Here is a 24,099-nt window from a genome sequence, read left to right as displayed (position 1 = left end):
CCGGGTGTAATATCTGTTTGCTCCATGATCGATGCGCTTCCTGGGAAGGGGCAGAGCATAACGGGAACCGGACACCACTGTATCAGGACAGAAGGATCCCAAGCCCCATTACCGTTTACTGTAAACCACTTTGAGGGCCGATGGGGAGACCAATATTGCAGGACTCACACCTGCAGCTAGACAAGACATTCTGTAAAAACTCACCCCAATGCTGTTCTCAGATGATCACGTTGTGGTTTGACAATTCTTAAATGACAAGCAAATCGGGTCAAGTCAACTTAAACAATTTTATGTTAAAACCCGTCCATAACTATTGAAGTGAAATATTGTAATCACTTCTAACTTGTTATTAAACAATATTTCCACATGTACGTTTTTTCTTTTGCATATACAATTTGTTTACAGTCAAGAGCAATACCATTTGCAGTAAAATAAAATAAACCAACAGACCAGTCAAAAACATTCTGAAACAAATAAAACAAAATGAAGATACAACAGTAAAAATCCTAAGATGTTTTTAATAATTTCTTTGCGACTGTGACGGAGACTAAGCAACAATTGATTGTAAATGAATGTGAATGAAACATTCAGTCAAAGTGATGCTGTGTGGATTAACCTTTTACCTGTGCTGTTTAACCATCACCTAACAGCGGTGTTTAACATTTATAGCCTAGACTCTGAAAGCTAGCTAAATAATCACAACACCTATCAATAAAGATGTATGTACAGTGGAATGACATTGTTGTGCTGTCGTTAATAACACAGTTAAATACATAAAAACAAGTTGGCTAACAAGTGAAGTGAAAGGTATGGAATGAGAAATTCCTCCATGAGAGAGAGGGAGACGGAAAGAGTAACCAAGAGACTGAACAAGAACAGGAGAGAAAGGAGGAGAGGGTGAGTCTTAACCTGTACTGTATTTATGGGTTGGACACTCTGATTTATCGCTTGAGATCACAACACTAGTGTCAGTTTACCACGGTGTACTTAAGTCACCAAGGCAGAGAGCACCAGCTGGCCTTTGTGTGTGCACGCAAGCACGCACGCATAGGATTCTCAGTCGCTCAATGCGTCATAAAAACTTCCTTTGATCAATTAAGTTTTGAACTATATCTCTAAAATACACTTACTGAAGAATTGTAATGATTATTTTATTGTGTGCAATCATGTTTATATGTTTATTATTGGTGATATTAACTCTCTGCCTTGATTCTCAGCACCAGATAAAGTGGCATCTTGTAAGGTCCATTTATTACTCTTTTACACTAACACTGAGTGGATAAGCAAACCCACACTACAGCACAAAATGCTTTACTGTATTGGCACAAGGAGGATTAAAATTGTGCACATTATTAAGGACTGAATTTGAAAATAGGTTGTCAGTTAACAGTATTTTGTGTACATGTTGTGCACAACAAGAGTGTTTAGTTTCACTGATGAACTAACATGTGGTCAATCTCTTGTCCACTGATTGGTGTTCTTGGAAGATCAAAAATTGACAAAGGAAATTAGAAAATGTTCAAATTATAGACAAAACTACACAGTAAAATGCAACATTCTTCATTTAACTATGAAGGTTTCAGAGTTTTTGCTGTGTAGATAGAATAGATAACCACTAAACTATGGAATGAAATGGACATGAATAACATGCTAAACATAAAGATAACATAAACTAGGTCTATTAATCTACAATCCTGTTTGTCAGCCTTCTCATTTGTCCCTGGCTGTGACTCCCTGACCGTCCAACCAGGAAATTACAAACACCTTGTTTCCCAATGCTACTGGACAGAGAGAGAAGATTTTTGAACAGCAACAAATGTTTACGGAAGAGGGGTGGGATCAGGGCCGGGACTTGACAAAGGGTTACCCCGAAATAGTCTTAGTGACCATGTCTGTCACACAAGATACACAAATGCAAACACACACACACACACACACACACACACACACACACACACCTATGCGTCCTTCATCTCCCTTCATTTCCACTGTGCAGTGATCACTACAGTTCAATGATAATAGTCCATCCATCCCTACCCACAATACAGTTTCCCCACCAAATTCCTTTTCAAAAAGTTCTGTGTTCCACACATGACCTCCCGTTCCTGTGCCCACACCACCACCACCACCCGAACCCCCAAAGACTCACCACCACCCGAACCCCCAAAGACTACCAACAACACGCCCTCATTCTATCTAGATTCCCGGGAGTCATCGCCTCCGTAGAGGTAGTTATTGGTGCCGGCTGGTTGAACATACTCCTCCGTTTTGTCCCAGTCCGAGACCCACCCTCCACCTCCCTCGCCGCCACCATCGGCGACTCCTCCGTTGGGATCTTGGTTCATGGCGCCATAGCCTCCGCCGCCGCCGGTCGTCCGGTACAGTTCCTCCGTCTCGTTGCCCAGCTCGTCCTCGTCCAGGATGTTACACTTCTCGTCACTCAGCTGCTCCGGCTCGGCCCACCATTGCTTCTCTCCGGACGCAAAGAGTCCTACAGCACACAGAGGAGCTTTCACAGCAGGGGTCATGATCGCCATGCTGGCTTGTGGTGGACATTTTTGTCAACATCTTTTTTGCCACGGACATACAAAATGAGTGTACAATAATAGTATAGTGTACCCTGAATGACCATAACAGGTCTGCAACTCTGAGAGTGTTAAAATGGACCCGCAAGGGTCCGTTTTATAAAACATTTAAGAACCACTAGTACTAGTTGGACACGTAATGTGCAATGTCATACATATTCTGTAGAAAACCTGGAGACTAGAATGAAAACATTATAATTGTGTAAAAAAAAGAACTGTACACATTTGCAGTAAGAATAAGAATGAGATGAGTAAGAATGATGCAGATGAGAATTAAAGGCAAGCAGAAAATGGAAAGCAGAGGAATACACACCATAGAATATAACCCCTCCATAGTGAACGAGTGAGGCTATGAGAAATACACCCTGCCACTCTTCCCGTGTCTAAGAGAGGGAAGAGACAGAGAGAAGGAAAGGATAGGAGATAGTAGTGAATAGTGATTAGGTGGTGAGATGAGAGGAGAATAAAGATAAAGTATAAAGATCAAATTTCACCAGAACATGATCTCCAGCACCAAAGCAGAAGCTTAAAAACCACTGAATTATAACACAGTATATTCAGAAACAGTTCTCACCTTATTTTTTGTCATGGCACCAACTATAAGAGGGCAAACCATACCAGACAGAGTGCCCACACCATTGGAGATGCCCATGAGGATACTGGCATAGCGGGGTGCAATATCCAGATGGTTGACATTGAACCCTTGTGGAGAAGCATGTAAATGACATGAGCACAATCACAAACACAGGAAGTCTGCACTATGATTGTGTATTATTATGTTTATACACTATTGAAGTCTCAAGCTGAAGCTGGTTTAGCCCAATTACAACATTCTGTAAAAAAATGGTTTACAATTAACCATTTAGTTTCATTTAGTTGGCACTTTCTCTCAGTTTCCAACTGTGAACATATACATATTCTCTGTGTTTGTGCGTTACATAAGTGCGTTTGTTTGAGGTACGTATTGTTTACATTTTATGGTGAAATTGTATGGATTTGGACAATCTATAAGAAAATACAGTATTGTTAATTTTGTTGCAAGTTTGCCTGTTTATCGTTTATGCTAAGCGAATTGATATTGAAGCAATAATACATGCCGAGTTGGCTGGGTGTGTTTGACAGTTTTTGGGTGCAGCGGATTGTGTATTATTCTAAGTTATTATGTGACATATTGTGAGATTACTAACATAATGCAATATTATGTTGTTTTCCAGAACCACATGCACAAAAAACTATATCATAAAATCTATGTCAAAGTCAAGATCTCAGACTAATATTTTTTTTTCTTATTTCTTTTGTAAACTTCAGGGCAACTACACAGATCTTATTAATTACACATGCTTTATCAATGAAGCAATTCTCAATAGAGGGATCAAGGCAAGCACCTCAGTTGAGATCAAGGCTGACAGAGTTTGAATTAGAGCTTATGGGTGTTGATGAAAATCCTTTTGATCTGTTAGAGAGCTAAAAATACTGAATGCTGTGTAACTTTCTTGTAATGGATTATGTTATGTTTGGGGGGACTGTCTATGGAAATTAGCATCTTTGCTAAATCCGGTTTATTTACATTACATTATGTATGTATGTATGTATGTATATTGCTCATTAATATGAGCTGTCCTATCCACATAAACAAATAAAGTAAAGTAACTGCAGCCAGAAGAAGTTGGAGGTATAGAAAAGTACTATATTGATAGTATCTCACCTGAAATTGCAAACCCAGAAAAGCCAACTGCCAGGACCAAGAATGTAATTGCAACGACTTTTGTATGAGAGAAACCCACTACCAGCAGTAATGTTGCCTCCATTCCAAAGCCTGTTGCAGAGAAGAAATGGAAGAAACTGAACACATACTGTATACCAGTTTGTAAAACTGCTGTTGGAAAAGTATTTCAGGTAGAATGTGATGTATTATGTATGGAACAATATACAGTACAGTATGTGTATATCATTTGCTTATGTTTCAACATCATTAAATACCGATACCACTTGGTAACAATAATAGAAACATGAAGATGAACATAAATGGACTAAAGGTGTACTGTTACAATACAGGTTTTCTGTGTTGAAAACATGCATCAACAGGAGGACATTGTTATAATCAAATATTGGTAGGAAGGAAAAGTCTATCTTCCACATTGTAAAAAGCTGTGTTAGCAATGGGGGATAACATTAGCCCAGCACAGTCTCCGTCATGATGCAGCTTCGCCACAGTGCGACATGCATACTCCCCCATGTCCCTCGTTTCTCTATTGATTTCTCTGTAGTTATAGTAGAAATAGTCCTCGCCTGACCGTTGCGACTAACAATTTGCCCTTATGATGCAGCTATCATTTTCTCACCTCAGCTGACTCTACAGTTAACGCCATAATTGTTATCAGTTATCAGTACAATTCACAGGTCCATATCTGATGGGTTCATGACATGTGCATATAGTCAGAATTAAATGGCTGATGAATAGATTTGGACTGTGTAGAGACAACCGAGGAATACATACAACCTGACTGTCCTTAGTTTCCCCTGCTCAACTGATTGGATGGAGAAGTCTTTATTATTTCTTGGGGGCAATTACTCATACATTATGTAGTAGTGAAGAAGGAAGATGCGCATAGAAAGGGAGAAATAAATTACTCCAGCTGGAATCAACCCAGAGAGGAAACTTGGCTGACAGTATGCGCTCACTTGTCAGAATGGTTTGAGAATCCCTACCTTGGAATATGAATTACTGAGCACTTAAGTTTAACATAATCCTTATGATCCAGTTCTGATAGAGATCAGTGTAGTGGAATGGCTTTGTAGTTTGATTGACTGTCAAGTAGTTTAATTTAATGCATTTTCTAGTGAAGTACATTTACACATACCTGCAATTGTTCCCTGCATTTCACCCATCCTAACTTTTACGAGTGGTGAGCAGCTACTATTCTCTGGCATGTGTCTTTTGGTGGGAGTGAACACAGGATAACATGGAAACTCCACACAAAGACCCCAATCCCAGTGGTATTCAAACATAGGAGCCAGCAGTACCAAGTGCCACGCATGGAAACAATAAGCAAAACATCCCAGGACATGTAAACTCCTATCTACAGTACTCTTCACAGTACTCTTATTGTACCTCCACAGTTCATGAGCTTCCTGACGTTGGTGGTGGTCATTATATTGTTGGATCGTAGGTAGTCAGCTAACTGCCCCCCAATGGGCACAATGATGGTCATGACCAGGTGAGGGAGGGCAGAAACCATTCCCACCTATTAGGACAGTGGTGGATGGGATGGAAGTTAGGTTATACTGACCAAAGACAGTTTTCACAGACACATGCTACCAATGAAGGTTAAAAATGATCCTCTCACCCTCCCCTGGTACTGTAGTTGTCTGTATTTGAACCCTACCTAAAGCCCCAAATCCTTTATTCTCACCAAGGTGCATATCCATATATTTTTCTAATAACCCACATGCCAGCACACATCCTTACTGTATATGCATGTGCACATTTGCATGGTCACTCTCGTGTTATGGTTTCTGTGTGATGTATTATGTAAATGGCATTGTGAAAGGTTATGTTTCAAATTATACTTTATTCTGTGAAACTCCTTGTGTGCCAAATATCAAGTTTGACGTACTCTTGTTTAGAGTGATATCCATACACACTGCAGTGTGTATGGATTCTTGTGGGATTACAGTACTTCACATACAATATCGCCCGACCCCACTTTGCGCATTGCCCATTCTTACCTTGCTGATCTCAAATTTAAACACCTCCTCAAAGTAAGCAGGTTGGCTGATGAGCAGCAAATAGAAGGTCCAGCTTCTGCAGAAGTTGGCCACGATGATGGCGTACACTGGCATGGATGTGAAGAACGCTCTCCATGGTGTGTTGAATTTCTACAGGAAAAGAACACACATGAAATGTGTAAGATGGCCTCTCAAATATATGTATATTTCAGAGAAATTATTGACTTATACGTCTCCGGTGAGCACCAGGTGCTCACCGGAGACGTATAAGTCAATAATGTTATTCAATAATGCAATTCATAGACTTCGTTATTCAAAGACCAGACTACACAGGCTTTTCCCTGATGTTTCACCTTCCTATGACAAATGGCTGCTTTGCTTCACAGGTCAGTGTTGTTGTTTTTGGTTCATTGGTGTTTTTATGTTATTTGTATGTTGCATATTATTTGAAAGAACCTGGAGATATCTACTGTTAACCTTACATTTTGTGCTCATGCTTAACCCATTTTTGACCCGGTGCCTGTAATCCTGGGCACTACTCTACCCCTGCCAACCTGGGGAGAGCTCCGAACTGAGCTCATGCTTTCCTTCAACGCATGAGTACTCATAACCTGACTCCGCCAGATGGGGCAGCAGAGAGTACACTGGGTTCCCCCCTCCTGCTCCCATCTGGGAACTCTCAGGCAGACTTGATGCTCCGGCCACCAAACGGCCTGGTCAATCAGCGGCAGCTAGAGGCGGGATAAAGGCAGCACTGTGTATGCCTTGATCCCGCCTCTAGCTGCCAGTGTACTCTCTGCTGCCCCATCTGGCGGAGTCAGGTTAGAGTACTCATGCTTCTCCAATAAATTTAATTTGACAAAAAATACATATGTATATAGATGTAGATGTGTAAATATATTAGATTTTTGCCTATCATTCACATGTTTGTATTTATTGTTTCATTTTAACTCTTTGCTCTCCCTGTCCCCTCCTATCGCTTGCACAAAAACTAATTCAACAAATTCTTTACAAATTTAAACTTGATGTGAAGTTGATTCCGATTTAAAGCTTATGCTTATACTTTGTTTACGACCATACTTGAGGTCTGGAATATTTAGCTTGACTACTGTACAACTCACGGTATACTTTACATTACTGCTGCTGACCATTTTACCAAAGCATACCGTGGTTTGTTTGATTTTCTAGAAAGCCATCAAATACCATTCATTTCAGTATGGAATGACTTGCAGAGACTTGGATCTTTCTAGGTAATCTAATAAGTAATCATTGCATTTTAATGCATGTTAAAACATTTGGAGAAAAAAAGAAGAGACTGGTTTATGAATGAAATTTAAACATACTAACCATGCACTGATGTTATTCAGGTCAGGTACGTTCAGTAATGCTTTAATGACTTTGGACAAAATGTAAAAAAGAATCTAATAAAAATAAAGCCATTCATGGGAAAGTGGTCTATGTTTATGTATAAGGCCGAAGCTCTGAATAAACACCGACGTGATGGCGATATGGTCCTTTAATTCCGAATGCATGAAACCAGTCCCAGGAGATACGATCAGCAGCAGAAGACAGACCATTGTGGTAATGAAGGGTGACGTATGAAGACATGAATATAAATGGATTGTTTTTTGAGTACAGATGGAGAACACAGATCAATACCAGTGATCAGTATTATTCTATGACAGACTATTACACAGTGGTGGAAGAAGTACTCACATTTTGTACTAAAGTAAAAGTAACAACTAACAATACCACAACGCAGAAAGAAAAAGTCCAGTATTAAAAAGGAACTTGAGTAAAAGTACATTAGAATTTGCATTAAAATATACTTAAGCAATATTACATTGTGTGTGCATCAGAGTCATAAATGTATCTCGGGGTCTTGATCACGAGTGAGGGGAGGACGGAGGAGGAGATCAGCTGGAGAATCAGAGCGGCAGGGGCGCTATTGCAGTCGCTGTACCGCACTGTTGTGACGAAAAGAGAGCTGAGCCAGAAGGCAAAGCTCTCTGTCTACCAAGCAATCTTCGTTCCTACTCTCACCTATGGTCATGAAGTGTGACCGAAAGAATAAGGTTGCGAATACAAGCGGCCGAAATAAGTTTTCTCCAACGGGTGGCTGGCATCTCCCTTAAAGACAGGGTGAGAAGTTCAGTCACATGAGAGAGACTCGGAGTAGAGTCGCTGCTTCTTCACCTGGAAAGGAGCCAGCTTAGGTGGTTCGGGCATCTGGTTAGGATGCCTCTCGAGCATCTCCCTAGGATCGTCCCACTGGGAGGAGACCCCGGGGCAGACCAAGAATGAGATGGAAGGATTACATCACCACACTGGCCTTGGAACACCTCGGGATCCCCCAGGAGGAAGTTACTAATGTTGCTCTGGAGAGAAGTCTGGAGCTCTCTGGTGGAGCTGTTGCCCCTATGACCCGACTATGGATAAACAGTTGAAGATGGATGGATGGATGGACATCCTCTAGTGTAATATTGTGATTATACCACAGTTACCCGTAAAAAAAAAACATGTCAACTCAATTTTATTATAACTAACATATTCGATTAAAAAAACATTGTTTTAATGACAGATGTATAGCCACTACGACCGAAAATGTCCTGTGTAAAAACACCTAGCTTAGCTAGTAGCCACTGCCTGCGGGGGCTACCCAGCACAGCTGTTTTTTATGGTTTGATTAGGTGTGCAGTGATGCTCGTTTGAGAGCTATTTCAACCAATCAGATTGCTTCCTTGAAACTACCTGCGTCCTGCGGTATATAGTTATTTCACACGTTTCCAAATGTATAAACATGCTTTGAAAATAGCAGATCTACAAGCTCAGAGCACGTTGCAAAGCGCTATTATCAAATAGCCTAAGTCTGCATAGGGCTGAAGTGGTTAATGAATGATTTTGTAATAATAATAATCTACAAAGTAACTAGTAACTAAAGTTTTCAAAGAATTGTAGTAAAATGTATGTTGTAAAAAGTACAATATTTGCATTAGAGATGTAGTGGAGTAGAACTAAAAGTATAGAAAATTGGAAACACTAAAGTAAAAATAAATCCTCAAAAGTGTACTTAACCCATTTACACCATAATGTCTTCTAAATCCTTAAGTTTCCTGGAAAACCTATGTTTCTATGTCAGTGGTGCTCTACCTTTTTCATGTCAAGGACCCCCACAATTATCTGTATTTGGCCGCGGACCCCCTTCTGAAAAAATGTTTTTCCAGGGACCCTCCCAGAAGCAAAGATTTTAGTTAAAAATGTTCACTCTGAAAGAATTTATTTAAAGATTTGCGCCACATTTTCACGATTTTTCAAAAATAACAGATCTACAAGCTCTTAGATCTGTTCTTTTTCAATAGGTAAAGTATAACATAATAGAAGATAGAAGTGCATACAAATAAATTGTAAAATAAATGGTACAGTAAATGGTTCTTTGCCCAAAGCGCTTTACAAAATGCAAGGACACTTCTGCACCAACCCAGATGGAGCATGGTTGGGGATATACTGTAAATGGGAACCTTCCAATTCCCAAGCAGCTACTAGGTAGAGTGAGCCACTGATGCCCCCAGGTGAATGAATATTATTACCAATAGAATAGGTGGCAGAATAGAAATAAAGATGCACCGAATGGGAAATGATTGGCCGAAACCGAATATACGGTAGGAAACAATAGGCTGAAAACCGAATAGCTGAATATGATTAAGATTATATATCATTTAGGTTTTTATCAGTTTTTGTACCATTGCTGTCATGACCTTTGTTGTGTGTAACTACATGATAATGGCAAATACATTATTACATTTTGACCACATCACAACAAAACAGTAAAAATCAACGTGTGAAACATGCACAAAACCCCTTTAGTTGCAGTAATTTGTCAATCCACAGTAGGCCTACACTCACCGAAAAACCCTTGCAAAGATAATCACTTGCTAACCCTAATTATGAGTGTAAAGGAAATGTAAATAATACTAAAATATCCTTGAATCATATTGCACAAAACAGAAGCAACCTCACCTCTAATATCAACACCACCATCGACAGACATACAGATATTTATATCATGTATAACCATTATAAAGCACCCTCCATTGGCTGGCTATAGCCATCACCTAACAAAACATTAGACCAAGGCACTGAACCACCAACCCTTTCATGAATATCGGAATAAAATATTATATCCTGACCGTTACTGGAGTTGTGTTCATGGTCGACACACCAATGGCCTCCTCAATGTATGTCCTCTCCTCCTCTGTGATGGTGGGGTGGGCTGCTGGGCTCTCGTAGGACACCAAGATCCAGAAACTGTACCAAATGATACCAAAGGTGCCTGCAGGGTGGTGGGGGCAGTATTGTTTCGTTACAGTTAAAAGCAGTGGTGGAACCTAACTAAGTACATTTACTCAAGCACTGTACTTAAGTACAATTTTGCGGTATTTTTACTTTCTTCAGTATTTAATCATTTGAATACCTTCTCACTTTCACTTCTACCCCACTACATCTCAGAGGAAAAGATTGTACTTTTACTCCTTAACACTTAAAACTATAGTTACTAGTTACTTACTAGATTTTGATTATTACAACACACACTAACCACTTCAGCCCTATATATTTCAGCCATTTGAAAATAGCAGATCTACAAGCTGCGACGCATTGTGAGCCTGTAGATCTCAGAGCTTGTAAATCATCTAATTTCAAAATATTTACTGTGTTGCTAATTTGCTATGATAGATGTCTCTACTCCAACGATACCAAACACAAATGCTGTAGATGTAATGTTCTCAGTCTTAATTTTGTGATTCTGTATTTAACATTTTTACACTGGTCAGGCGGTTCTTGAGATACACTGGTGACACACTCACTCACAGAGATTTATGATCGCATTTTCAATGTTCATTATGTTTCTACGGAGAGCGGACATTGAGTAAAATATGAATTATATGAATAGATTGAGCCGAGACTGAGCCCACAAAAAGCTATTTTATGTGAACAATATACAATTTGTTCTCTCATTTTAGTGTAATTTGTGAGCACGTTATATATAATTCCATTCCCTCAATTTTGTTAATTCAGTTCCTCGTTTTGTGAATGTGAGTGCACCCACCACCATCAGGGTAAGGATATGGGCGGGAGAAAAGTTAAAGAACAGGTAGTGTCTAACTATATTAGATACACAAACGGGAACCCAAATCCAAGGGGAACGGAACTTTGAATTATGTGTATAGTAAGATAATCAGTTAAGATAATCAACCTCTACATAATAGTTAAATGGGACGAAGGTCACTGACCATAGACATAGAAGACTGATGACCACCCCGTGTACTGGACCAGTATACCAGCGAGAGGCATGGCAATCACTGCTCCAGCGTAAGAGCCTAGGATATACAGTAGACAGACACACATCATACAGTAGCATCATTAAATATAAAAAGAAGTCCGGGGCACTTCAGTCAGTAGAAGGTTGAGTGGGTCGTCGGTGCTCAACTGCGACAACTTGCATTCAGAGAAAATAATACCTGTGCACTTCAGGAGAGACTACCAAAATACAATACAATACAATATACTGGAGCACTCGACAGGGGTGACATTGAATCACCCCTACAAAACAATAAACACGTAGAGTGCTCTGGTAAATTTTAATTGGGTACTCTCTCCTTAAGTGCCCAAGTATTATTTTCTCTGACACATCATTAAATGTCTTTATATTATATTGTCGCTTTCTGGGGTGGAAACCTCATATGTCTAAACATTTTACTTTTCTGGAAATGGAACAACATTTTTCAGAAATAGTGAAAATAGCCGATCTACAAGCTTTGTAGATCGAAATATGGACATACAAGGTGAGAGAGAAACATGCAATGACAACATAAACTCACCACAAAAGGCTGTTGTGGCCAGACGACTTCTTTCCAGAGGCGGCGCCCATTTGGCCCAGATACCATGGCAGGCAGGATATGAGACACCCTGTTGGATAAGGCATCATTTCAGGAAGTGATATCAGTGATATTAATTATTACATTATGTACTTCTGAAAGATAAACAGCCAATGTTACTGGTTTTCTGACTATTACAGTATAATTTTAGACTCCTCTTAAACTCAGCGGCCCTGGACAATGTAAACCTAGGTTCCCCTTAGCACAAAATAACTTTAAATAACCTTAAAGTCTCTCTGTCTTCATTTTATTAACATGACCAATGTTAGCAGGCCGAGTGTATGGTAACAATTGAAGTATGGCATATGGCAAGATAAAGACAGAGAAAGCAGCTACAGTAGCTGTCAGCTGATGCTATATGTACAATTTTGTCAGCGCAAGCAAAAGCCACAGAGCAGGGCCAAGAGCCAAGCACCTCCACAAGTCCTTGACATATCCTGACAAGGATAACACAGCCAAAGTGCATCCGCGCTGCACTGGGAATCAACATATTCAGGCAAGATGTGGCCACTACAGCGAATCCAAAGACTCTGCGCAGGAGGAAAAAGAATGAAAGACAAGTATTAGATATAACATTATGTTATTATCCCAGGCCAGCTTTCAATGTAACAAGGTCATACCTGTTTGCTGCAAACCTTTGACAGATGAATCCTCCTGGAATTTGAGTGACTATGTATCCCCAGAAAAAGGAGCCATGGATCATTCCCACTGTCTCTGGACTCCAGTCAAACTGAGCTGGCTAACAGAGACACAGGAAGAAAATGAATAATTACCAGGGAGGAATTAAATAGAATGACATATAACAGCCATAATGAAAATGTCCTGTACAAAGTCAATGTCTCATACTGTATATATATACTTGTCAGTGGAATCAGAGTGACAATCAGGCATCAAAGGGCGATGTTGCGGTCCAGGTTCAGGTTTATTTGTCATATGTATAGATACACAATACAAGGAATAAATACAATGAAATTCATTGTGCTCCGAGCGCTCTCAGTCTTCAGGCAACATTCAATCAATATGGTCACAAGACCAAATGCAAGTGCAAAAGAATGCGGACATTTAACCTGAATCATATGCTTCTATTGTGTCAAAATCGGACATAAAACATACCAATGCGTTCTGTGTGCAGAGCTCACTTTCAAAGTCTCTGTGTGATATGATGGGATTCAGGTTAAAACACTTAATGATGCTGCTCGGGTGGGGTAGTGGTAAAGTCCCTGCCCACCACCACGGAGGTTGTGGGTTTGAATCCACTGTGGTGCATCTGGATTTGTGGGGCGTCTATGCAAACAACTGTGTTCAGGGAGGGAAGCAGGGCGGCTATGGTGATTGCACATTGGGGCAGTGGGGCGGCACCTGTCAACAAGGATGATTGGGGTGGGAGGAGTAGGACGAAGGCCCTACGTCCTCCCGGTGGGGGCTCCTCACTGGCAGAGGATACAACAACAGTGACACAGAAATATGTGTGTGGGGAGGAATTAATCAGAAAACTAAACGACTAAATTGGGTAGAAAAAGGGGGTAAAAATTGACAGTATTCAAGATAAAAACTTGTGACATCACCCTTGAAGCTGGAATGAAAGCTGACAAACACTCCCATTGATATTGTTCAACTAATACACCATGGTAGGTTAGTACATCAGTGAAAATCTTTACATATAGTCTTAATAATAATGCATGCATAGAGCAATATAACGGTGGTGGGAATAGAGGGTATGCGCATGCATAAAGTGAATGGCAAATCGAGTGGCAAAGTGAGTTTAACATTGTTTAATGTCGTTTAATGCAATCAAATAGGACTTTTCTGTTTGGATGTATGGGCTGTCAAGGCCAGAAAGTAGTGTTTTGCCACTCAGTAGGCGTTCCTGCAGTATTTTCGGGTTTGATGATGATGTCACGTGCATACCCTCTATACATTGAAATTTTGTATATTGGCCAAGCATGTCATTCGTAGCAAAACCCTTCGACCATGTCACAAGTTATTGAAAACCACACTGACTTTTCCCAATTATTCATCAGAGGAGATTAGTTAAAATGCCAACATGTTTTGCCCTAGCCAGGTCTTCATCAATCCTGCCCTGATGAAGACCTCTACTGTAAGTCGAAACATGTTGGTATTTTAACATTTCATGATTGTGCTGTATCCTGCTCAGCGGTGAGCTGGCGGTAGGGCTGCCCGGGGTGCCGCCCCGGTAGTTCCGAAGCTGCACGCACGCCCCCACATGCACGACAATGTGCGATGACGGCGTGCTCAGCACCTAGAACAAAGCAAGCGGTGGCGCCGTCTACCTACCTGGCAGGCTCCTTTGTTATGCTTTGCATATTAACATTACTCGATGTTCTCACTAGTCACTTCACATCCTCATCTCATCCTCAGCGTCTATCCCCCCCACCCCCCGGTCCCGGGGGGTTAGGGTTACCGAAACGGGTCATAGGGCCACTCACCACTATGACATGCTTATTGTCTTTGAAGACGGTGTGGCTGTTGACCATGCTGACAACAGCCACACCCAGGTTACAGCGGATGCCAAAGGAAATGCAGAAGCCAATGCCAGAGAGGATGGCGATGATGTATCGGCGTGGCAGGCCGAAGCAGGTGCAGTCCACCACGGGCATCTCCTTCTCCTGCACCACCTCCGGGCGGCCCTCCGCTGACAGCTCGAGGGTCTCTTCTGCATTGTCCTGTTTCTTCTCAAGCGCACTGTGCAGACAATACGGATTTGAAAAGTTAAGGATTTGTTTTTAATCGTTGAATTAAAAACTAAGGAATCACCACATTTAATTACCATTTTTTAATACTACTACATATCATACCCGTCTTAAGAGGTTTATCATACCTGCTATTCTATCTGTATTTTAACTTTTCTTTTATACATCCAGACCAGTAGCCTGTTATTACTATTTTATTTTTATTAAAATAAAACATTTCTGACTTATTTTAACTAAATATTGTATCTTTAAATTAGCAGTCTCTGTGGAACATTAACTGCTAGTAACACATAAGTAACAAATAAATCCCCCTTGATTTTATTGCATCAGTTAAAATGTTGTTCTTCAGACTTGTGTAGTAGAATAATGTGTGTTTTTTTCTGTGTCAGTGTAGCCATGCCCTCAGATTGTGCCATCATATTCCAAAGCCATCACATTATCTAATTCTAAAGGCACCTGCATGTGGCAGTAAAGACAATTAACCTAATCGCTATGATGAGTGAAATGTCATACTGTATAATATTACACGAGAGGGTGCAAATGTCCCAAGAAACTTTAATTAGCTAGCCTAGCCACCGAGCCGCTCTGAGAGAAAAGCACGGCTGGATTGTTTGTTTTGATTAGCCGTTGAGGCTAGAAGCTGTTTCTTCAACCAATCAGATTGCTTCCTCAAAATAAAGTTGGTCAGCTTGGTGACAGCTCTGGTGACATCATGTGTCCAAGGCTTGAGAAGACTTTTTCTATCAAAACCAAATTCAAACAAAACTCAAGTTACCCAACATATAGGAGCACTCTGATTAGAGTAGCCTACCAACTTGCCCTCTTTATAGAGAATCCATGTAATTGCGCACAGCACAATAATCACTCTCCAACTGCTGTTTCACAAGGGTTATTTTATAGCATTAATTATGTTGACAGCCATTTTAAGTGTCCACGAAATGTTATAGGTTAACAACAAACGTCCATATAGTATACAAAATGTATTATAACAATGAATTGCACAAGCAAAGCAGCTAGCTATCTTCTGCGCCTTCTAGGGGCTTCTACCCTGAATATTCAGGACCGTTTAGTTTTCTGATATTTTCAGAGACTCCACTCGCTCCACTCTGACGTAAACAAAGGAGGCGGTTTTACAGTCTATGGTTACCACCTGGCTCTGCTGCCTAGTCTAATTACATGCAGACTTGCAGAGCCATTGATTACATGATGTAGCTCAAACACAAACAGGTGAACTCAATTAATGTTCCAGGTTGCGATAACGTCATATCTGTCCATTCAATATGCCTATAATGAAATTACCTGTAGCGATGACACTAGACTCACTACAGGAGCGACGTCAATAAAGTATGCCGCACGAAAAGAGACACATTAAAAACCTTTAAATAAACTGTGACAGCTACAATATAATTTAGATTGTTTGTTGGTTTGTCTTTGACATGAATGACCTGGGTGGGCTGACTTCCAGCAGTGCAGTGAGAATAGAGTAGAATCATATGTCTTCTTCTGCTCTCTCTGCTCCCTCTGGTCTCTGTCCAAATGCAATATGGCAATTTGCCAGACTGATGTGGATTCACTCACAAGAAAGGTTCCTCATTAGCATCTTCTCATCTCACCTCTACCTCAAAGTGATTCCCAACTTGCAGGCCGGGGCCCACTGGGCCTTGAGTTGAGGGTATTGCAAGTGGGCCCCCAAATAATTAATAATAAAACACTATGATTGTATAGATAATATAACAGAGATAATATAAAAAGATAATGGACCATATGTTTTCTATAAAACCATAAAAGAAATCCTGATAGGAATTTAAAGTATACTAGGCTATGTTAGTTCCATTGATGAATCAATCAATCAATCAATCGATTATCAATTGATTGATAATTAATAAACATGCTCTGGACACATGCGACCCACCCATCTGACCATTTAATACGGAAAATCGGACATGATAGCCATTCAAGTGGTCAGATGGGTTAAGTGCGGTCAGATGCTTTTGAGATTGGCAAGTGAGCCCTGGTCAACAAATAAAAAGGTTGCAGGCTTGCAGCCAAGGCCTGACCACTGAGAGTAAATATTGAAGCGAAATGGACATGGTGGCCGAAAGTAGGTACTGCAGCTCGAGCGGCATTGGGCCAATGACGACACTACGGGTGCGTACATGACGCACGTGCACCGTGGCGCACGCACGCACGATGACGTAGCCAACCACTTTTCCAACCCGGAAGAAGTGGTGAAAATGCCTCACACGTTGGGTAAGCAACTCAACTCAAGTGGCTGGGAGGGGAATTCCAGTGTCGTCTCTATTATTTATAACTGTATTCTTGCAGCCGCTAGCCGGTACCGCTGCTCTACCTTTCACCCAGCTAACAGAGATGCTACTGTATGTTCAACAAGGTCCACTAATGTGTGCCGTACATCCTCTACCTCGCTGACTCTCAATTTCCTGTTTTTTCTTACTGCAGTCAAATTGGGATCTCCATATACTGTATGTGCATAAGACGGACACAGACAGACAGACAGACAGACAGACAGACAGACAGACATGGCACAAGTATATTGCTCATAGCAAAACCCATCAACCATGTCAAAATGTATGAAAACTACTCTGACCATATCACTGATTTCCTTTTCCCACACACACACACACACACACACACTTATAGTCCCTATCGCTGCTAACCTACCCAGGCTTTTATTTTCATTTGCTAAACCCCTACACTTTCACAAAAAAGTAACTGTTGGTCTGTCTGAAGCCCACCCCCGTGGTCCATCTGCATGCAGTACTAGCAGGAATTGCCCTGGCCGGCCTCCGACGAGAGGCTGCTACCCTAGCCTTAGCAAGGAAAGCCCGAATACACGACTGGCATATCCTGCACAACACCACCACAACAGAACTGCCTCTAAATAGACTCAAGTCCTGCCACCCGTACAACAAGGCGGCACAAGAGCTGCTCAGGTCCATCCTTGAGGACCTGTCTACAGAGGCATGGCTGGCAGCAGCCTGGAAGCAGGAGTGGGAGTCAGCCGGGCCAACACGCATCCACCGTTAAATCCAGGACCCGGGAGGTGGCATTGAAGGAGAGGAACTGCCACGCCGGCAATGGACCCTGCTGAACCGCCATGTGAACTGGGGTCGGATGTTTCAAAACATCCATGACAAAGTGGGGCCTGACGGACGGAGCAGCGTGCGAGTGTGGGGAGCTGGAGCAGACCAGATAATCACCACCTGTCCCCTGTATAAACCCTCGAAGGCCAGCCTATTCGATGTGGGACCTGAGACGAGGGCGTGGCTGCACGCTACTGAGCTGGACATCTGATGATGACACAAGAAAGAAGAAGAAGCACAGATTATGTGCTTTTATAGATAGATATAATAGGCCTATGGTTAGCACTTTACGTACCATTATCCCATCCCACTACCAGAATCAGAGCAATGTTTCTGTGTCAGCTCATCACGGGCTGACCAGCACTCCACCTACTTCCAAATTTGCCACACACTTTTCATCACTTCCCTGTCTATGATCTAGGCTTATTATCCCGCCCTCAATGTCTTCACATATTGTACAGTTAATAAAAAATGCATTATTCAGGCACATTTCAGCCACCTCTTTTGGCCATTAGGCCCACTCTACGCAATGTCATCAAACAGCAACGCGCACCTATGGTAACATAATTCTACAGGCCACAGGTTTCTGCGTTACACCTTTTTTTTCCCCCGTGGCACTAGAGCGAAACCGGCCTAGGATCTAGTACTATTAAGTCACATCTTGTCACTGTGTCTGTCACTGAGCTTTTATGCTCAACTGCGTTCAATGCCAGGTTGATCACTCACCTTTGGCCACAAGGTTCTGCATATCATAACTATACAGTACCGTACGAAAAGCACTGGGAGCTGACTGTAGATTTTGCACTCCACTATATGCTATCTATCTCCCAGGGGTGGATAGCGCAGTGGTTCTTACAGTCAGGGTGAGATGCCCAGGGGTTCCAGGGAGCAAAGTTAGTTAATATAGCATCAAAGAGTTTAACCATTTTAACCGGCTCAGGGGTAGAGTGGCTGGATGGTAACCGTGAGGTTGCCAGTTCGAACCCGGGCTCCCCCAGAGTTACTGTCGAAGTGTCCTTGAGCAAGACACTGAACCCCAAATTGCTCCCGATGTGCTGTGCCTTGCATGGTTTCCGCTGCCATCGGTGTGTGAATGGGTGAATGTAATGCACAATCTCTGTAAAGCGCCTTGGATAAAGGCGCTATATAAATGCACCATTTACCATTTACCATTTAACCCTATATTGATCCGTTTTTGTTTTGGTTGTTTTTTTTTTTGTTTCGACAAAAGACAGACCTCTTTGTATTTATTACTTGTCACTTGTTTTTTTGTTATCTGTGCAAAAAGCAATAAAGAGATTTGTAAAAACAAAAAAGAAGAAGAATAGCTGATCTAAACATTTAACAAGGAATATCTCGTATGGGGTGCTTTGCACAACATATGTTTAGATGGGGGTCTGCAGCCAAATGCATATTAATTTGAGGGTCCTTGACATGAAAAAGTGCTAAAAACACTGGTTTAGCACATTGGTTTAGCACTGTAGACACCCACGTTAGGATGATACCGACAATAAGCCACTCCGACCTATACTTACTTACTATGTTGCGCAACATAAAAAATAAAATAAAAAAAGACTATGAGCAATCTCCAGTCTGGGAGGCCAGGGCCCAGGAGGCATGAAATATAAATCCACCCTGGGCCAGTCATCCAGAACAGTGTGAAAGTATACTGTAGTTATAAGAATTCACAGATACAGACTGACTTCCCAGAAGTCAGGACAGGGAAGAAGACAGCTAGCTTGCTTCATTAACTACAATATACTGACACATCTGTAACGCCTTTTACAGGCAGTCAACTCACTTTGTATTTGTCTTTGAGACAGCCAGTATACACTGACAGAAGGTCAGATTGGGGGAGTACAGGAGGCATAGTTAGAATTCAATGCCTGGCTAATGACTGCGACGTGGTGCGGCAAACATACCATATGGCCATTTTCAGGTTATGACAGTTGAGTGGCTTTGGAAAAGTTGCAGTTCTTTTATGAGACACAGCACTCCACTTTTCAATGCTAACATAATATCTAAAAGCACAGGGGACAGATTCGCCCTGTTAGATACTGTAATAGGTTTTTGAAACATAGAGGCTTGCAATTTCTGATGTGGGAATGCTGTAAATAGAGTGCATCATTATAGCAATGAAAAATCGTGCTATACAGATTGTCTAACCCAGTTTTGACTTTAATTACACATACTGTAGCTGAAACACTGAACAGGGTGCACCATCAGACCACCAAAGCATCCCAACAAGTACAGAAGCGGTCAATATACACTGCTTTGCACTGTAGAAGGTGGAGTCTTCAAACAATGACAGGGATCACAACTCACAGCTCAAAGACGAAAAGACTGGAGGACTCTGTGTTCTTGACACCAAAGCTGCACAGTGCAGTCAGCAAAAAAACAACGTTGGTGTTTAAACACAAAGTGCATTCTTGGTCCAAAATATTATGTGCACAACTCCAACTTGGTACGCACTCTTGTAATGAAATAGTTAATTTGAGATGCAGTTTGAATTGTCTTTGACATTGATCAAGTATCAATGATTCTCAGTGTTGAATTATTAATATCTCTGGCTGTCTCTGGCTATTTTTGTCTTTGTGGGCATCTCTCTCTCTCTGTGTGTCTTCTTTCCTCCTGTCCATCGCTCATCTTTCTTCCTCAATCCACCCCTTCTCCCTTTGGGTCACACATAGTTCACAACACTGCTTTATTTTATCTGGGTCTGAATTGAAAATGAAGGACCCCAATGTAAACAAGTCTTAGTGGTTTTCTGCATCTCAATCCTCTTAGCAGACTTTGAATTGAACTGTGCTTTCCTCAAACTGTGCTTATTCTACAAACTGTAAATACAATTTTCAATCAATCAATCAAGCAATGACCTGCTTCCAACATGCACAATAAAGATCAGTGTAAATTATTGTTAATAATAATATTCATAGTTTTTATCTATGCAAAATACTTCCAAAGACAATCTGTCAAACCATTGCACAAATATGTTTCAACACATCTACTCTGGCTCATTGATGTCCGGCTGACTATGTTTGACCTTGAGTTACAGAATATCCCTTGTAATCTTCAGCAGTTTACCTGACCCTTCCCCTTCATACACTGTCGCACAAACACAGCAGCAGGTCTGCTTGCTGACAGTAGTCATTTGAGTCAGTTTGAACAGGACTCAGGAATCTCAGACTAGACATAGTTTGAGTCAATATAGGAACAGGAATCTCAGAATAGTCATAGTTCTACATTACCCAAGTCCATGCCTCCAAAGTTCTGCTTGGAGAGACAGACAAGACATACAGAGAACTCTCCATGCAGGTACTCTCTCAAACTTAATCTCTTAATTCACGACTCAAGGACAAGTGTGAGGATCGAGGACAACAATTCAGTAAATGCAGTTCAGAGTTCAAAACAAAGATCTTGGAATCATCTTGGAAACCCTGACATACTCAGCCATTTGTTTTTGTTGATGTTTGAACCATTGATTAGCTGAAGAAATTATGGCGTATAAGAAGTTTTGTGAAATGCTTCCATGATACAAACATTGAACTACAATCAATATCAAACATAATACTACATTGCGTGTAATGGGGGGGGGGGGGGGGGGGGGGGGGGGGGGGTAGCAGTGACAACATAAACTGAAGGCAGAGAGGTTAAAGGACATTCATTACAGGGCATCAGCAGGGATGTTGCAATTGTTTTAGTGTGTTCAACATCATTTACCCAAGTTTAATTATTTACAAACAAGCATTATTAAAATGCCAATGTTTAACAATTAACTGCACTACATGAATTCCAAGAACATTGCTTACTAAACAAACTGAAAGGAAGTATACTGTATGTGCTCAATTCTAAAATATTATGGGATGGGAATATTTCACTATACAGGTGACTTGTAGCGAATCTCATCATGTTTAGCAAATGTTATGATCTGTGATAAATATTGATGCACAAAAATAGCCTTGGGAAATAGCCTTGATCTGTGTGTGATAATGATTAGGCCTACAGTGCATGCACTGGCATAAAAAGTATAGTTGGACAGGGGTCACTATTATTCAACCATTTTTTAACTGAATGGCAACATCAAATATTCAACCATTTTTAAACTGAATGGCAACATCAAATATTCAACCATTTTTAAACTGAATGGCAACATCAACTATTTATGTTTACTAAATGATATGACATAGTCAAAGTGTAAGAGGTGACAATGTAGAAGCTGCCCTTGATGTAACAGACTATACGTTATAGAAGATAACAGAGGCTAGAACTGAGTCACACCCCTCAACATGCAATAGCTGCTGCTGCAGACTAGAACTGAATAGAATAGAAAGCCTTCAGAAGTTGCGTGCAAATGACCGTCACAAGTCAACGCGCATTACACACGATAGGCCTGCTCTGATACAGTGGCTGTGCCTGCACCTCAGAGCACGTGCTAAGAGGAAATAAAAGCTTGGCTAGTATGAACAGACAGTGAGTGTAATCCTCAGAGTAAATGCCTCAGCCCGAGGGGGATGGAACATGATGACGAGATCGAACCGCGGACGTAGCGAGCTTGTGTTACCGGCTACAGCAGGGCTACTTAGAGTTAGAGAGAGGGAGGGACGAGGGAGAAAGGGAGAACCGTAGCCTTGGGTGTGCGGCCTATAGGGATTTACGTGGGCCGACAGCTTGGACAAGGGAGAGAGGGCTATTTCGGGAGAGGATTTGTGTTCAGACGGTACTTCAAATCCTGAGAGAAAGAAACGGAGTCCGCAAAGAAATGCGTGCATGTTTAGCCAATCAGGCACGTCACAGAAAGACAATTCGCCTTACAATAGGCTATAATAGGCCTACCCAATCAATTCAATATCAATAAGATTTCGGATATCAAGTTTATTTCTTACATTTTATATTTCATCCCCATATTATATAGGCTATTCACATTGTATTTCCTAATTTCTATTATATCTCTAAATAACAGGTTTTAGAAAACTTTTCAGCTACCTGGAGTATAGGTTACAACAATTCGGGGCGAACAACACAACATTGGGCAGTAATCAATTAAGCGTATGGGCCATTGGAATACGAAAAGAGTCCGTTTGCTTTATTTGGCTCGTATGTTTAGCCCCTCCAACATCATGGCTTTCGATCATTGGCAGCACCCTTTTAATGTTTGTTTTGAGCACTTTAAACAAACCTATAGTGGCAGCCAAGTCTATGGATGTTTAATGTTTGTTTAAAGGAGTCAGGCGCCCCTCACTTCACACGAATGTGACTGTTTTAATGTAAATTGAAACACTGCCAATTAAGGTTAAGCGTTGAAAATGTTTTTCGTTTAGTCACCTCACCTCAAACCTTGGATATAGACAAGGCTTTTACAGTATAGCCACTAGCCAGGCACTGGCCCACTCCACCCAGGCCCATATGTGAGCATTACCCACAACGAGTGAAAGGAACTTTCAAAGCTTTTAAGGCCAGGCTACCGCTACAACAACATATCCCATTCCCTACACGAACTTGGGCTGCTTGCCATTAGAGACATTTGAGATGTGTTTATAAATAGGCCTATAAATTGTTTATTTCATGCACCGGATGTAGGCTAGATAAAGACACCATAATGAATACATAACAGCCTTCTAGGTTCTAACTAGCCCTCGATGACAAATTCACGAAGCAGTGCATGTGAGAATACAGTTTGCTATTAAGTAAATAGCCTTGCATTTTGATCGCACTCTTATCAGAGACATCATGCAGGTCACCAAACCCCTGTCCATGACCTATTGATCTTCATCAGTTCTCAGTTATTACATTTACGTTTTAAGAATGACTTGGTACAAAAAACACTCTTTGTTTTGATTCCCTGCTGTCCAATAGCTTGACCGAAAGTAAACTTTGTGCATGTTATTGATTGATGGGTGAGTGAGTGCTTAAAAAAAGTGTAGCATTGTCCTCTGCTAGTGCTAACACTATACATGTTGTAATCCATTTCCACCTACCTATATATTTTCCCGAGAGTCCTGGCTGCAACAATCTTAAACCTGTCCGGCCGGACTTCCAT

At 41.2% G+C, this 24,099-nt stretch overlaps 1 protein-coding gene across 1 annotated transcript; it reads right to left on the bottom strand.

The window, feature by feature from the left end:
* Positions 1-288: 288 nt before the first annotated feature.
* Positions 289-24,099, bottom strand: LOC306915743 (vesicular glutamate transporter 1-like; the record flags this gene model as incomplete). Its single annotated transcript, XM_079493332.1, has 14 exons — positions 289-2,144; positions 2,182-2,491; positions 2,899-2,968; positions 3,160-3,287; positions 4,291-4,401; positions 5,698-5,830; positions 6,315-6,464; positions 10,502-10,644; positions 11,603-11,689; positions 12,191-12,278; positions 12,663-12,777; positions 12,868-12,986; positions 14,695-14,950; positions 24,038-24,099. The coding sequence occupies 13 exons, from the start codon at positions 24,097-24,099 to the stop codon at positions 2,193-2,195; spliced, it is 1,761 nt and encodes a 586-aa protein (XP_079349458.1). The 3' UTR covers positions 289-2,144; positions 2,182-2,192.

Source organism: Electrona antarctica (genome assembly GCF_951216825.1).
Source record: "Electrona antarctica genome assembly, chromosome: 22".
NCBI classification, from domain to species: Eukaryota; Metazoa; Chordata; class Actinopteri; order Myctophiformes; family Myctophidae; genus Electrona; species Electrona antarctica.
Note: the sequence above shows the minus strand (reverse complement) of the source record. Positions and strands in the feature narration are given on the sequence as shown.